The sequence below is a fragment of the Sminthopsis crassicaudata genome, chromosome 5, assembly GCF_048593235.1.
Source record: "Sminthopsis crassicaudata isolate SCR6 chromosome 5, ASM4859323v1, whole genome shotgun sequence".
Classification (NCBI taxonomy): Eukaryota; Metazoa; Chordata; class Mammalia; order Dasyuromorphia; family Dasyuridae; genus Sminthopsis; species Sminthopsis crassicaudata.
In genome coordinates, this window is record NC_133621.1 from 40009305 (window position 1) to 40022404 (window position 13100).

The 13100-nt window shown below is 41.0% G+C and overlaps 1 protein-coding gene across 1 annotated transcript in view; it reads right to left on the reverse strand.

Annotated features, from left to right (window-relative positions):
* LIMD1 (LIM domain containing 1) overlaps positions 1–12716 on the reverse strand; it is a 73176-nt gene extending 60460 nt beyond the window's left edge. Inside the window, exon 1 of the mRNA XM_074271332.1 lies at positions 11080–12716. Coding sequence (XP_074127433.1) covers positions 11080–12583 — 1504 coding nt within the window. The 5' untranslated portion in view covers positions 12584–12716. The remainder of the gene's footprint in view (positions 1–11079) is intronic.
* Between the last annotated feature and the right edge of the window lie 384 nt (positions 12717–13100).

The window sequence follows — 13100 nt, forward strand, 5'->3', positions numbered from 1 at the left end:
AGGAATCTATGAATGTGGTTCATCAAATAAACTGATGGGTTCGTTAGTTTTGCAGAATCAACTTTCCCCTCTTTTTTCTTTTTTATTCTTTGTTAACTCTTGGGGGGGTATATTGGGAGAGGTATATTTAGAAATATAAGTGATGTATCAATTACTTCAAAAACTTTCCCATCTTTTTGTTTATGTATTGCAGCTCAGTATTAGAAAAGATTGCTCTCAAAGTATCTGAACCCCAACTGCCAGTGAGAACTAAACCCCCCTGGTCCTTTTCCTGGCCAGCCCAACATGCTAATGGATCTTGTATCCTGAACAATTCTGGCTCCCTTTTCCTTTCTACCTTCCTCTCCCAATGTGAACCTTGGGAAACACTATTAAAATGTTTCCACTGGGCACACTGTGAGCCAGCTATTGTTTCTAGCTACACCAAAAAGTGAAAGGGTCCCCATTAAATAAGAGGAGCAGAAAGCCCTGGATATTGGAAAAAGCTTCTAAGATGAGCAGACAGCCATATGTGGTACAGCTTTTTGAAGAGGGATTTAATCCTTCACTAATCCCACTTTAATGAAAGGCATCTATACAAGGCAAATAAGTTCTTGCCTCCATAAACCTTTCCCAAAAGATTCAGAATAACTCAGGAAAGAAGGCATCTCCACGGCCTAGCTCTTGAGCCCAGCTTTGGATCCAGGCAGTAAGACGAGTCTCGATAAATAATGCTGGAATTCCACCAGACCATCATTCTCTATTCTTATACAGACACTCCCACCACAGAAGAGAATTTATCAGTCACATGCTGTAGTTATTTAAAAGCTAAGTCCCTAATTTTAACCAATGACACAAATGCCCACATATAACATTACAAACTCAGACCTTGGAAGTCACCTATTCCAACCCTGTCATTTTATGAGGAGAATTTATTTGCCTGAGGAGAAGAAGTAGGATATAAGTCCAGGTTTTCCAAATTTTATAAATTCATGGCTATTTCCACTGAACTTTCTTATTCTGAAACACAGGATTCAAATGACTTAGGGCTGATTTTTTTTTTAGCAGAGTCTTTTATTTTATAATAATAGCAGCTACTTCAAAAGGGTTGTTGTGAGGATCCAGTGAGATAACATGTAAAATATTACAATCCTTAAAGCACATTATACTTAGACATATATTTATACATACTTATATGTATACCTTGTGTATATATGTACACGTGCATTTACTCACACATGTATATGTATGTATGCTCATACTCAGGGGTTCTCAAACTATGGCCCACACCCGCTGAGGATGTTTATGGGGCCCGTCGGGTTATGGCAAATGGGCTGAGGGGCGGAGACAGAGTGTGAGCTTTTGTTTTCACTATAGTCCGGCCCTCCAACAGTCTGAGGGACAGTGAACTGGCCCCTATTTAAAAAGTTTGAGGACCACTGCTCATACTTATACATAGTATGAGTGCTGAACCTAGGGTCAGAAAGACTCATCATCCTGATTTCTTTTTTTTTATTTAAAAGAAAAACTTTATTCTGTCTTCTTTTTGTGGAACCAGGAGTCTCATGAAGTCAAATGGTCTTCCCTAGTGTCTTTAGACCTCACTGATTCCCTCCTCTCTGGCCTTCTTAATATTTATTCTGAACCATTTCATCCCAAACTATCTTGTGTTATCCTCTAAAGTATACATTTATGTTATTAATTTTAGCTTCCCAACAGATTGGAAATTCACTGAGGGTAGGAACTTTGTCTTGATCCCCCAGGATTCAGGGCAGATAGTACAAGTTCAAAAGATACCCGTAGGCTTAAAGAACATTTTCTGAATAAAACCGCCCTAGTTGCTAATGGAAGATGATCTATAATGGTGGAAGGCCTCTGCTTACTGGAACTCTCCACTGCAATGAAATCACAGTCCAATTTAAAAAACGTCATTCAATTGTTCATAAATATTTGCTGAACTCATGAAGCACTGTCCTGGGTGCTGAAGGATGCTGTAGTTCAGTCGGTTCATGTTTGATTTTGTTCCTTACCCCATTTTGGGGTTTTCTTGGCAAAGATTTTTGCTATTTCCTTCTCCAGTTCATTTTACAGATGGGGAAACTGAGACAAATAGTGTTAAGTGACTTTTTCACTGTCATACAGCTAGTATAACTAACTGGATCTGACCTGGTCCCAATCTGAGACTGGATTTTAACCTAGATTTTCCAGATTTCAGGCCCCCTCTCTACCCACTGTCCCACTCAAGATGAGTAATCATCCTAGTGAGCTTGACAAATGCTAAGGGAAGGAGGATGATACAGAGGGAGGCCTTGGCCTCAGTTCAGAGAGCCACAGCCAGACTGGAGGAGGAGGAGAAACTCAGCTTTCATCACCCAGGAATGGGGCTGGAGATTCTCCTTACTAAGGATTCCGGATATATGGAGGGAGTAGGAGGAGGTAGGCTGTATACATGACTCCCCCCACCCCTAATCCTCTCCCATGAAAATAAGTACATTTAGACAGTCTGAAATAGTTGAGGTCTCTGCCTTTGTTTCTTGATAAGAGATCACAGGTTGATTTTTAACAGTCTCTCTATACAAGACAGCTAAGTAGTGTCATGGACAGAATGCTGATTTAGAGAAAGGAAGACTTGAATTAAAACCAATCTCAGGTACTTACAGCTGTATGACTTTGGCTAAGTCATGAAACATTGCTTAGCCTGAGTTTTCTTTTCAGTAAAATGACTATAACAATAGCACTTAGCTCCCATGGTCTTTATAAGCATAACATAAATAACATGCAAAGTGTTTTTGCAAATTTTAAATTGCTATACAAATATTAGCATTGTTATTTTAAACAAAAAGATCTCCAAGACAAGAATACTGGACCACTCAATGGAACAACAATTTGGATAGTCCTTGGAGAGTACATTGTAATGCAATGTGGCTTGTTTGGATAATTATAATCTAGTAAAGTGGAATGCCCTAAAAAATCTGCACTTGTTTAAAGGGGAAGTAAAGGAACAAAAATTGCTTTGGTGTTCAATAAATATTTGGTAAATTGAAAATTATTTTAAAAAAAGGTTAAAAGTCATTTCTTCCAAGTACTCATCTATGAGAATGACCAAATTAGGTGATGCAAGAACCCTCAATCCAACTCTCTTATATTACAAGTGAGGGAACAAAGGCAGCACAAAAGGGAAGTGACATTTCAACTAGCCAACAGACCAGATCTTTCAATTAAAAGTAATTCACTTCTATACTTTTAGCCTTTAACCTACACTTAAAAGCCACCCTGTGAATCAGTAGGTCTCATTTTATAACAATAGAAACCAAGATCCAATAGGAAGACTCCAGAGGCTTTTCCAAAGTGATGAATTTGGTGTTTAAAAGACCAGAGTTCAAATTCTGCCTCAGACAAGACACTTGGACTCTCTGACCTCTACCTCTTCATTTATAAAATGGGAGTAATAATCCCTTAGTGGTAGAGTGGATAGAGTGCCAGATTCAGAGTCAGGGAGACTAGAGTTCAAATTTACCCTCATGGATAGTCGTTTAACCTCTTTTGCCTCAGTTTCCTTATCTGTAAAATAGGGATGATAGAATTATTGCTGAGAATCAAATGATTTAACAACTATAAAATAATTAGTCCAGTGTCCAGCACATAATAAACATTATAAAAATGTTAGCTATTATTATTATTATCATTAGATGATGAGTCCTTGAAAAACTCAAGAGGGATCATGTTTATAAAGAGTTTTACAATTTTTAAAGCTATAGAAATGCCCTAATATGGTTATTCACACTTTGGTTTCTTCTTATTTAAAAATGGGCCCCACTGGTTTAATATAAGGAAAACTATTAATATAATTGACCATATTAATAATCAAATTAATAAGAACCATATGATCATCTCAATAGATGCAGAAAAAGCATTTGACAAAATCCAACATCCATTCCTACTAAAAACTCTTGAAAGTATAGGAATAAATGGACTATTCCTTAGAATAATCAGGAGCATATATTTAAGACCTTCAGTAAGCATAATATGCAATAGAAATAAACTGCAACCTTTCCCAGTAAGATCAGGAGTGAAACAAGGTTGCCCACTATCACCATTACTATTCAATATAGTACTAGAAACGCTAGCCTCGGCAATAAGAGCCGAGAAAGAGATTCAAGGAATTAGAGTAGGAAATGAGGAAATTAAACTGTCACTTTTTGCAGATGACATGATGGTATACTTAGAGAACCCCAAAGACTCTGCTAAAAAGCTACTAGAAATAATTCAAAATTTCAGCAAAGTGGCAGGATACAAAATAAATCCACATAAATCCTCGACATTTTTATATATCACTAACAAAATGCAACAGCAAGAGATACAAAGAGAAATTCCATTCCAAACAAATGTTGAGAGTATAAAGTATTTGGGAATCCATCTACCAAAGAAAAATCAGGAATTATATGAGAAAAATTACAAAACACTTGCCACAAAAATAAAATCAGATTTAAATAATTGGAAAGACATTCAGTGCTCTTGGATAGGCCGAGCGAATATAATAAAGATGACAATACTCCCCAAACTAATCTATTTATTTAGTGCTATACCAATCAGACTCCCAAGAAACTATTTCAATGACCTAGAAAAAATAACAACAAAATTCATATGGAAGAATAAAAGGTCGAGAATTGCAAGGGAACTAATGAAAAAAAACTCAGAGGAAGGTGGTCTAAGTGTACCTGATTTAAAGCTATATTATATAGCAGCAGTCACCAAAACCATTTGGTATTGGCTAAGAAATAGACCGGTAGATCAGTGGAACAGATTAGATACAAAGGACAAAAAAGGGTACATCTATAGCAACCTAATCTTTGACAAACCCAAAGATACCAACATTAGGGACAAAAATTCATTATTCGGAAAAAACTGTTGGGAAAACTGGAAATTAGTATGGCAGAAATTAGATATGGATCCACACTTAACACCATATACCAAGATAAGATCAAAATGGGTCCATGATTTAGGCATAAAGAATGAGATCATAAATAGATTAGAGGAACAGAGGATAGTCTACCTCTCAGACCTGTGGAGGAGGAAGGAATTTATGACCAGAGGAGAACTAGAGATCATTATTGATCACAAAATAGAAGATTTTGATTACATCAAACTAAAAAGTTTCTGTACAAACAATATTAATGCAAACAAGATTAGAAGGGAAGTAACAAATTGGGAAAATATTTTTAAAAACAAAGGTTCTGACAAAGGTCTCATTTCCAAAATATATAGAGAACTGACCCTAATTTATAAGAAACCGAACCATTCTCCAATTGATAAATGGTCAAAGGATATGAACAGACAATTCTCAGAGGAAGAAATTGAAACTATATCCACTCACATGAAAGAGTGTTCCAAATCACTATTGATCAGAGAAATGCTAATTAAGACAACTCTGAGATACCACTACACATCTGTCAGATTGGCTAAGATGACAGGAACAAATAATGATGTTGGAGGGGATGTGGGGAAACTGGGACACTAATACATTGCTGGTGGAGTTGCAAAAGAATCCAGCCATTCTGGAGAGCAATCTGGAATTATGCCCAAAAAGTTATCAAACTGTGCATACCCTTTGACCCAGCAGCGCTACTACTGGGCTCATATCCCAAAGAAATACTAAAGAGCGGAAAGAGACATATATGTGCCAAAATGTTTGTGGCAGCTCTTTTTGTTGTAGCTAGAAACTGGAAGATGAATGGATGTCCATCAGTTGGAGAATGGTTGGGTAAATTGTGGTATATGAAGGTTATGGAATATTATTGCTCTGTAAGAAATGACCAGCAGGAGGAATACAGAGAGGCCTGGAGAGACTTAAATCAACTGATGCTGAGTGAAATGAGCAGAACCAGAAGATCACTGTACACTTCAACAACAATACTGTATGGGGATGTATTCTGATGGAAGTGGAAATCTCCAACATAAAGAAGATCCAACTCACTTCCAGTTGATCAATGATGGACAGAAATAACTATACCCAGAGAAGAAACACTGGGAAGTGAATGTAAATTGTTAGCACTAATATCTGTCTGCCCAGGTTACATGTACCTTCGGATTCTAATGTTTATTGTGCAACAAGAAAATGATATTCACACACATGTATTGTACTTAGACTATATTGTAACACATGTAAAATGTATGGGATTGCCTGTCATCGGGGGGAGGGAATAGAGGGAGGGGGGGATAATTTGGAAAAATGAATACAAGGGATAATATTATAAATATATATATATAATAAAAATTATTAATAAAAAAAATAAAATAAAAATGGGCCCCAAAGCCACTGAAAATGAATGCTTCCATGGCATGTAGATAATGAGATCCTATTAGATGTTTTTTGTGCTGAAATTCTGGCTAGGCTGTGAGGATATCAAACCAATACCACTTTTTTATAAGTTAAAGAGGGATGTATAAAATCACCTTAAACTTTTCATTCCCACCTGAGATAAAATGCCATATTCTAAGCATAAAGACAATGTAGCCCAATGAACAGGGTTAGTTTTGAAGTCAGGAAGATAGATTTAAGTCTCATCTCTGAAGCATCTTAGCTGTGTGACCCTGGAAAAGTCACCGTACCTTTCAATCTCCCAATTACTATAAATTTCCAATCTGCGTTGCCTGAGAGTCAGTTTCCACACCAGGAACTTTTCATCCTGATGAAATCACTCATAAAAGCAATCAGCAAAAAAGAGAGAATAACTCTGAATGAAGAAATGGGGGAATACGTGACTTGTTGTTAGTGGTGTGTTAACTCTATAATCACTGGTATCAGATCTCTCCCAGCTGGGGAATAAAATTAGAGGAGTCCGTTTGTGGTGGCTCACGTTGCTATAACTAGACACCACCTGGTTTCACTATTAGAAATCAAAGACTGTATGTCTAAAGCTTAGAAAGAAGACTAGAAAGGGGGAAGATTTTGGATCTTGGCTCTTGTCTTCAAACTTCTGCCTTACTCTAAAATAACTCACAATCCCATAATGCTTTAAGCCATGCTAGACACCTTCCTCCCACCGATGTGGGCGATGAGTGTGCTTCAGGTGGTTTTTACAGAAGCTAATAAGTCAATGGCAGAATTGAAATCCAGGTAAGTCAGACCTCAAGCCAGTCCAGTAGGGCAGACTGCCTCTCTTTCTGCAGGAGAGCTGAACTCCTGGATATTTCCAAGCAGCCAATATTGTGGTTTTCCCTCCATAGAACTTCCACTCCCCAACCCCAGCCCATTCCATCTTATTGTTCTAAAGCTTAGGAAATTTCCAGGCAGCAGTTACACAGATGTTGCTTGAGGTGGGGGACATAAGCTCCTACTAAAGGAGCTGGGCTATCATCACACTGGAGAGCAAGTGAGGGAGTTGAATGTGTGACCCCATAAGTCACTAGAACCCTGAAGTTATTAGGAATGGAGTAAGTAATTGTTCATGACCTAGAGACTCAGAGTAACACAGATTCAGAGGTAAAAGGCAACCACAGACATCATCAAGATGTCTTACATATGAGAAAAAAATGAGACCCAGAGAGAAGCAGGGATTTGTTTGGAAACTGTACTGGGCTGCCCAGAGAAGACCACCTGTCTTTCAGTTTGGGAGAGGAAAGGACCAGAGTGAAGGGAGAGAAAAGAATTCTGGGAAGAGGGTAAGGAGAAGTAGAGTCCACTGTCTTAGACTGTGGGTTGAGACCCCATATAGGTTTTTATAACTGAATTGGAACTCACAAAATTATGATTAATTATTATTAGTAAATTAGTAAGATTAGAAAAATTAGTAAATAATTAGTAAATTATTAATAGTAAATAGGTATGATCTGCATACCTATTTTATTTTACACCCAGAGTCACATAAAGATGTCTTGTATAAAAAGGCATCTCAAGTGTAAAAAGTTTAAGAAGCCCTGAAGTAGAGAAGTAAGAAGGGATAAGGGGAAACAGAAATCAATGGCTTTCCTTACTTTCTTAATGAGGATCTCAGCTTTTAATAAGAACATTATACCTATTAACAGAAACACCAAAGAGTCAGCTGCAAAACAAGCTGCAAAAGGGCATCTCATCTAACCCTTTTTTTTTTTTTTAAACAGATGAGGGAATGGAAGCCTAGGGGAGTTAAGTGACCTGCCCAAAATCTCATGGCTGGTGGGGACCAAAGCCAGCCTTCAAACTTGAGTCCCTTAGTTCTTTACAACATATTGCACTGCCTCTGTAAAGGCATCTTTTAAAAAATGGAGAAACCAAAATGGGATTGAGATAGACAGGTGGAGAAAAATAAGGAAGTTCTTTAAGCCAAAATAGTAATTTGTACCTTACCACCTCATTTCCTTCCATTTAATAGTATAAAATAAGAAATCCTGACTGGAGATTCTTAAGAATAGAACTCATTTTTTTCCTGTTCAGAAGAAAATTTATGATTGATAAAAATCATCACGTTAGGCAGTGCTTATGGTCATCATCCCACATTTCATTCTGGAATATACTTTGTAATGAGCAAAGCACAACCCCAAGATGAATCCATCCCTCCCCGCCAAATACAAATATGTAACTACATTCTCTCACTTTTTTAAAAAAGAAAACAACCTGTCGTTAAAAGTATATTTTTAGAGGATTACAGATTTACAGTTAGAAGGGATTTTGTTGGGGTTTTAAAAGTAGTTTTCCAGTTATGTCTGACTCTTTGTAACACTATTTGGGGTTTTCTTGGCAAAGATTCTGCAATGGTTTTTCTTCTCCAACTCATTTTACAAATAAAGAAACTAAGGCAAAAAGGGGTAAGTGACTTGCCCAGGGTCACACAGCTAGTAAGTGTCTGAGGGTGAATTTGAACACAGGTCTTTCTCACTCTGATCCCAATATTCTATATAGAATATATATAATATATAGAACTGTTCCACCTAGCTACCTCAGGAAATTGTAAAATTTCTGTGAGCAAGGACTGGGGTTTTTTGATCTTTGTATCTGCAGCACCTTGAATATAGTAAGCCCTTAATAAATTCTTGCTTTGTAGGATGGAACTGCCAATGCTGGAATTCAAAATCAGAACCAGAACTGGATCCATTGTACCACCTAACTGTGCAAGAAAGGATTTTAGAGGACATCAACTTTAACCCCCTAATTTTACAGTGGGATAAGTGACTTGCCGGTGTGTCACATAGTACATCCCTAAGGCAGGATCTGACCCAGGCCTTCCAGTCTCAAAGATCATTTTGTAAGAACTTCGCACACTAAAAAAAAATTATTCCCAAGAAAGCCTGTAGTGGTTAATGATTATTCCCAGAGGGCAGAGGGCAAGAAGAATTTCCGAGTGGAGCAAACAGGAGGAGTATACTTATTGGAAAATTCTACAGGGGACCTAGAACATCAGTTTAGACTCCTGGATACAGAATATTGCCATTATATATCAGAGAAATCTTAAAAGTAAAATGAAATAAAAGTTAAAATAATATAATGGAAAGTAAACTCTTTATATTCTTGCCCTTTATGAACTGTTATATTTTTGGATTTTTTTTTCAATCATTGTATTCCTAGCCTAGCAGCAGGCACTTACAGGCTTATTGGATGAACATAAAATATAAAGTTGGCAATAGAGAAAAAGTGTATTTGCAAAGGAAAAGGATCATGATATCAAAGTATACAACAAAACATATACAAGATTCTGTAACCATTATAGCAAGAAGCAATTCGAGTAGTTAGCAGACTGTTCCAAGAGAGCTGTTCTCCCTCCACTTCCACTCTGTGAGGATGAGAATGAGGATGAGGATGATGATGGTGACGATGATGATAATTTAGAAATAGGAACAACCTGAAGAATGAAGTTTGGAACCTTGAAGGTTCTAGCTGAGCCACCTCCATTTCCCAAGCCCATTCCTATCCTCACTTTCCTTTAAGGAAATGGATTTCTCTCAGTGGCAATGGGGTTCTCCTATCTAATTGGAACAGGGAAAGAAGTATGTATCCTCTATTTCCAAGAATCTGCAGCTCCAAAATAAAAAGCACCAGTCTCCCAGAATCCCCTCAAGTAGGTCAGTGTAGAGAAAGAGGTATGTCCCCCAAAAGTATTACCTTTCTACCCAAATGGGAACTGAAACCAGATGTATTTCTGGGTCAAAACCAAAACATAAAAAGAAGAAAAAAAAGCTGCACTTTTAAGTAAACTCAAAAGCCAACCAATACTTATTCTAAGCAACAAAATCTTGACAAATGTGGATCTGAATTGCAAACCCGAGAGCAAGGTGGGTGTTCACTGAGTCATTCATCTGGAGTCAGGAACACTTGGTTGAATCATGTTTCAGATATTTATTAACTGTGTTGTCCTGGATAAGTCACCTAATCTCTCTCTGCCTAAATGTTCTCATCTGTAATATAAATGGATCCAAAGTCCTTTCCAGCTCAAAATCTAGGATCTCTCCATGGAATGCTTCAACCTTTCCACCAGTCAAACAGATTTCTGCCTCCATTTTGGCTTTTTTGCAGAAGCCATACATCTGCAAGAGCATCACAACTCATTCGGACCCCACAACTCACTCAGCAGGTACATGCCTGCTGTCTCCTATTGTTGGCAGAGGGCTCTTAGCCCACTAGAAATCATCTGTAAGGAATAATAAATTCAGAGCTGGAACAGATTCAAAGGACCATGGGAAGGGCCCTTATGGGTTCAGTCCAAAGGAAAGTAGAAGTTTCCCAAGTCGGCCCTCTCATTTAATAAGCGAGGAAAACTAAGGTCCAGAGCACATGATGGCCCAGCCCATCCAAGTCCAAGATTTGCTTAGATTTCTTAGAAACGAAACATGAAATCCCTTGAATCCGGCTTTCATGGTTCTTTTTAAAGTAAGTGAAATGGTTTTGGCTCGGATTCCTACTCAGGACTCAGGTATCCCAATTATAAATCACACCTTCATGGTTCATCGAGTCCACAAGGTCCCTTTCTAGTTTTGCCCTGGAAGAAGCATGCTCACAGGCACGCACACAGCCCAATGACCTGCATCCCCCCTGGACAAGGAAGGCATCAGAATCCTACGTGAGGGGCATGTGACTGACACTTGCATATTCATTAAAAAAATAAAACTCCCAGGAAGCATCAAACTTACCAAAATAATCAGCCTTTGGATGAATATCCATCTCTTGCTCCAGACGCTGGGTGAGTGCTTCTAATTTTAATTCGACTGCAGACAACCCTTGCTCTGGGAGTGGAAGGAGGGTCTGACAGGGTAATTTTACTTTGGTGGGGCTGGAGTTCTCTGGATGGACACTCCCTTGGCTACTATCAGGTGGCAAGCTATTGGGCCCCTCTCTAAAAGTGGGCCCAGGAGCATCAGACATTGGCCCCGAAGACAGGTTGGGGAAACTCAGCTTGGGATTCATGCCAGAGTCCCTGCAATTGGGCTGGAGAGTCTGGCCGTGAGGGACTAAATGGTCGACGGACTTTGGGTATGCAACTCCAGAGGGCTGATAGTCAATGCTGGTTGGCAATGGGGCAGGGACTGAACTTGAAATGTAAGACTTGGGGCTTCCCTGGTACCAGAGCTGAGAGTCCCCAGTTGGTCTGATCACGCCACCAGGAAGATCCCTTTCCCTGCCAGCACTTTTTTTGGATGGATCTCCCTGGAGTGAAGTACCTGAAGCAGCTAGGGTGGATGGAGCCGAGAATGAAGATGACCTCTGCTGCGGCACAGCCAAGGGGGTCACTATTTCTGGGGGTGGGGGAGGAGCTCTGGAATTGAGTGTGTGGGAAAAGGACGATGACCGCTGTTGGCCAGAGGGCTTCTGCTCAGAGTCCCGGCTGAGCTGGTGACCCTCACTTCCACCACCATCCTGGCTACTATATCCACTCTCAAAAGACCTGCAAGAGTTTGGAGATGGCTGGCTCTGGTACAGGTGAGCATCAGTTGGGCTTTTGGAGACTGGCCAAGAGCTCCCCACGCTTGGTCTGATGCTGGGGAACTGGTCGGGTTCCTCTCCCCACTTCTGTCCAGGATAGTTGTCATAGTAATCTCCGTAAGAAAGAGAAGAAAAAGCCCCCTGAGCAGGGCCACCGGTGCCCCGGGAATCCAGCCCCTGCAAAGCAGATCCCGAGGGATTCCCTGTACCATTTCCATAACTAAAGTCCTGGCTGCCTCTCTTCTGGCCCTCAGAATGCAGCCTGGCCCGCTGACCCTGTGGCACAGAGGAGTGGGACTGGCTTTGAAAGGTCAGCTGACTCACGGGGCCTGGTGCTGCTGGCCCAGCCCCACATGCCAAGGAAGGTGCTGCAAGAGGGGGCTTGGCAGCTCCATCCCCCAGGGATAGCTTACTGCTCCCCCCTGCCTCCCGGTGGGAGAAGGATCCTGTTGGGGGGATCTGGGGGGCTAACCGGCCCCCTCCATTGAGGGAGCCACCACTCCCCTGCAGGAGATCCTCCTGAAGCAACTGCTGCTGCTTCTGAAGGTGGATCTTGGCCATCTTGGTGGCAAACACCCTCCTGGTCTCTTCAAACTCAGGGTTGTTGCCCGCTCCCTTGTCCACCCGAAACAGGCCGTCCTTGGAGGCCTCGTACATATTGAGGTCCTCGATAAATTTGCTGGCCTCCAGGCCCAAGTCTTCGTACTTGTCCATGTTGTCTCAGCACCTGCCCCGTCCCCTGGCAGCCGGTCCTTTGGTCCCACGGAGTCCGGGGAGGAAAAGGGTTGCTGGGAAAAAACAGCGACTGCCCAATGGGGAGAAGGCTCGAGTCTCAAATAGCTGCAGTTCTCATGTGGCAAAAAGCAGAGGCATGGTTCCGCTCCCCCGGGTTTTATAAGGCTGCAAACTCTGGGCAGAGCCCGTCCGGCCCCCGCGCCCGCGCCGCTTCTCTGCCCCCCGCGGGGACATCCACGAGCAGGTGGCGGCTCTGTTCCCCAAGCTGCGGGCAGCGCGGTGCCCTCCTCGGCCCGGGTTTACTTTAAGTCTTGAAAAGGAAAAGGACAGGAAAAGGACAATCACATTGTCTGCCGTAAACTCAACGCGGAAGCAAACCCGCCCCCCGCCCCCCAAATCCCTGCAGCCCCCCGCTCTGGGAGCACTGGCGGAGGGAGTAAAGGAGGGAGCGCAGAGCCGGGAGAGGCGCGGGAAAGGCCGGGGGCAGGGGCTCCAG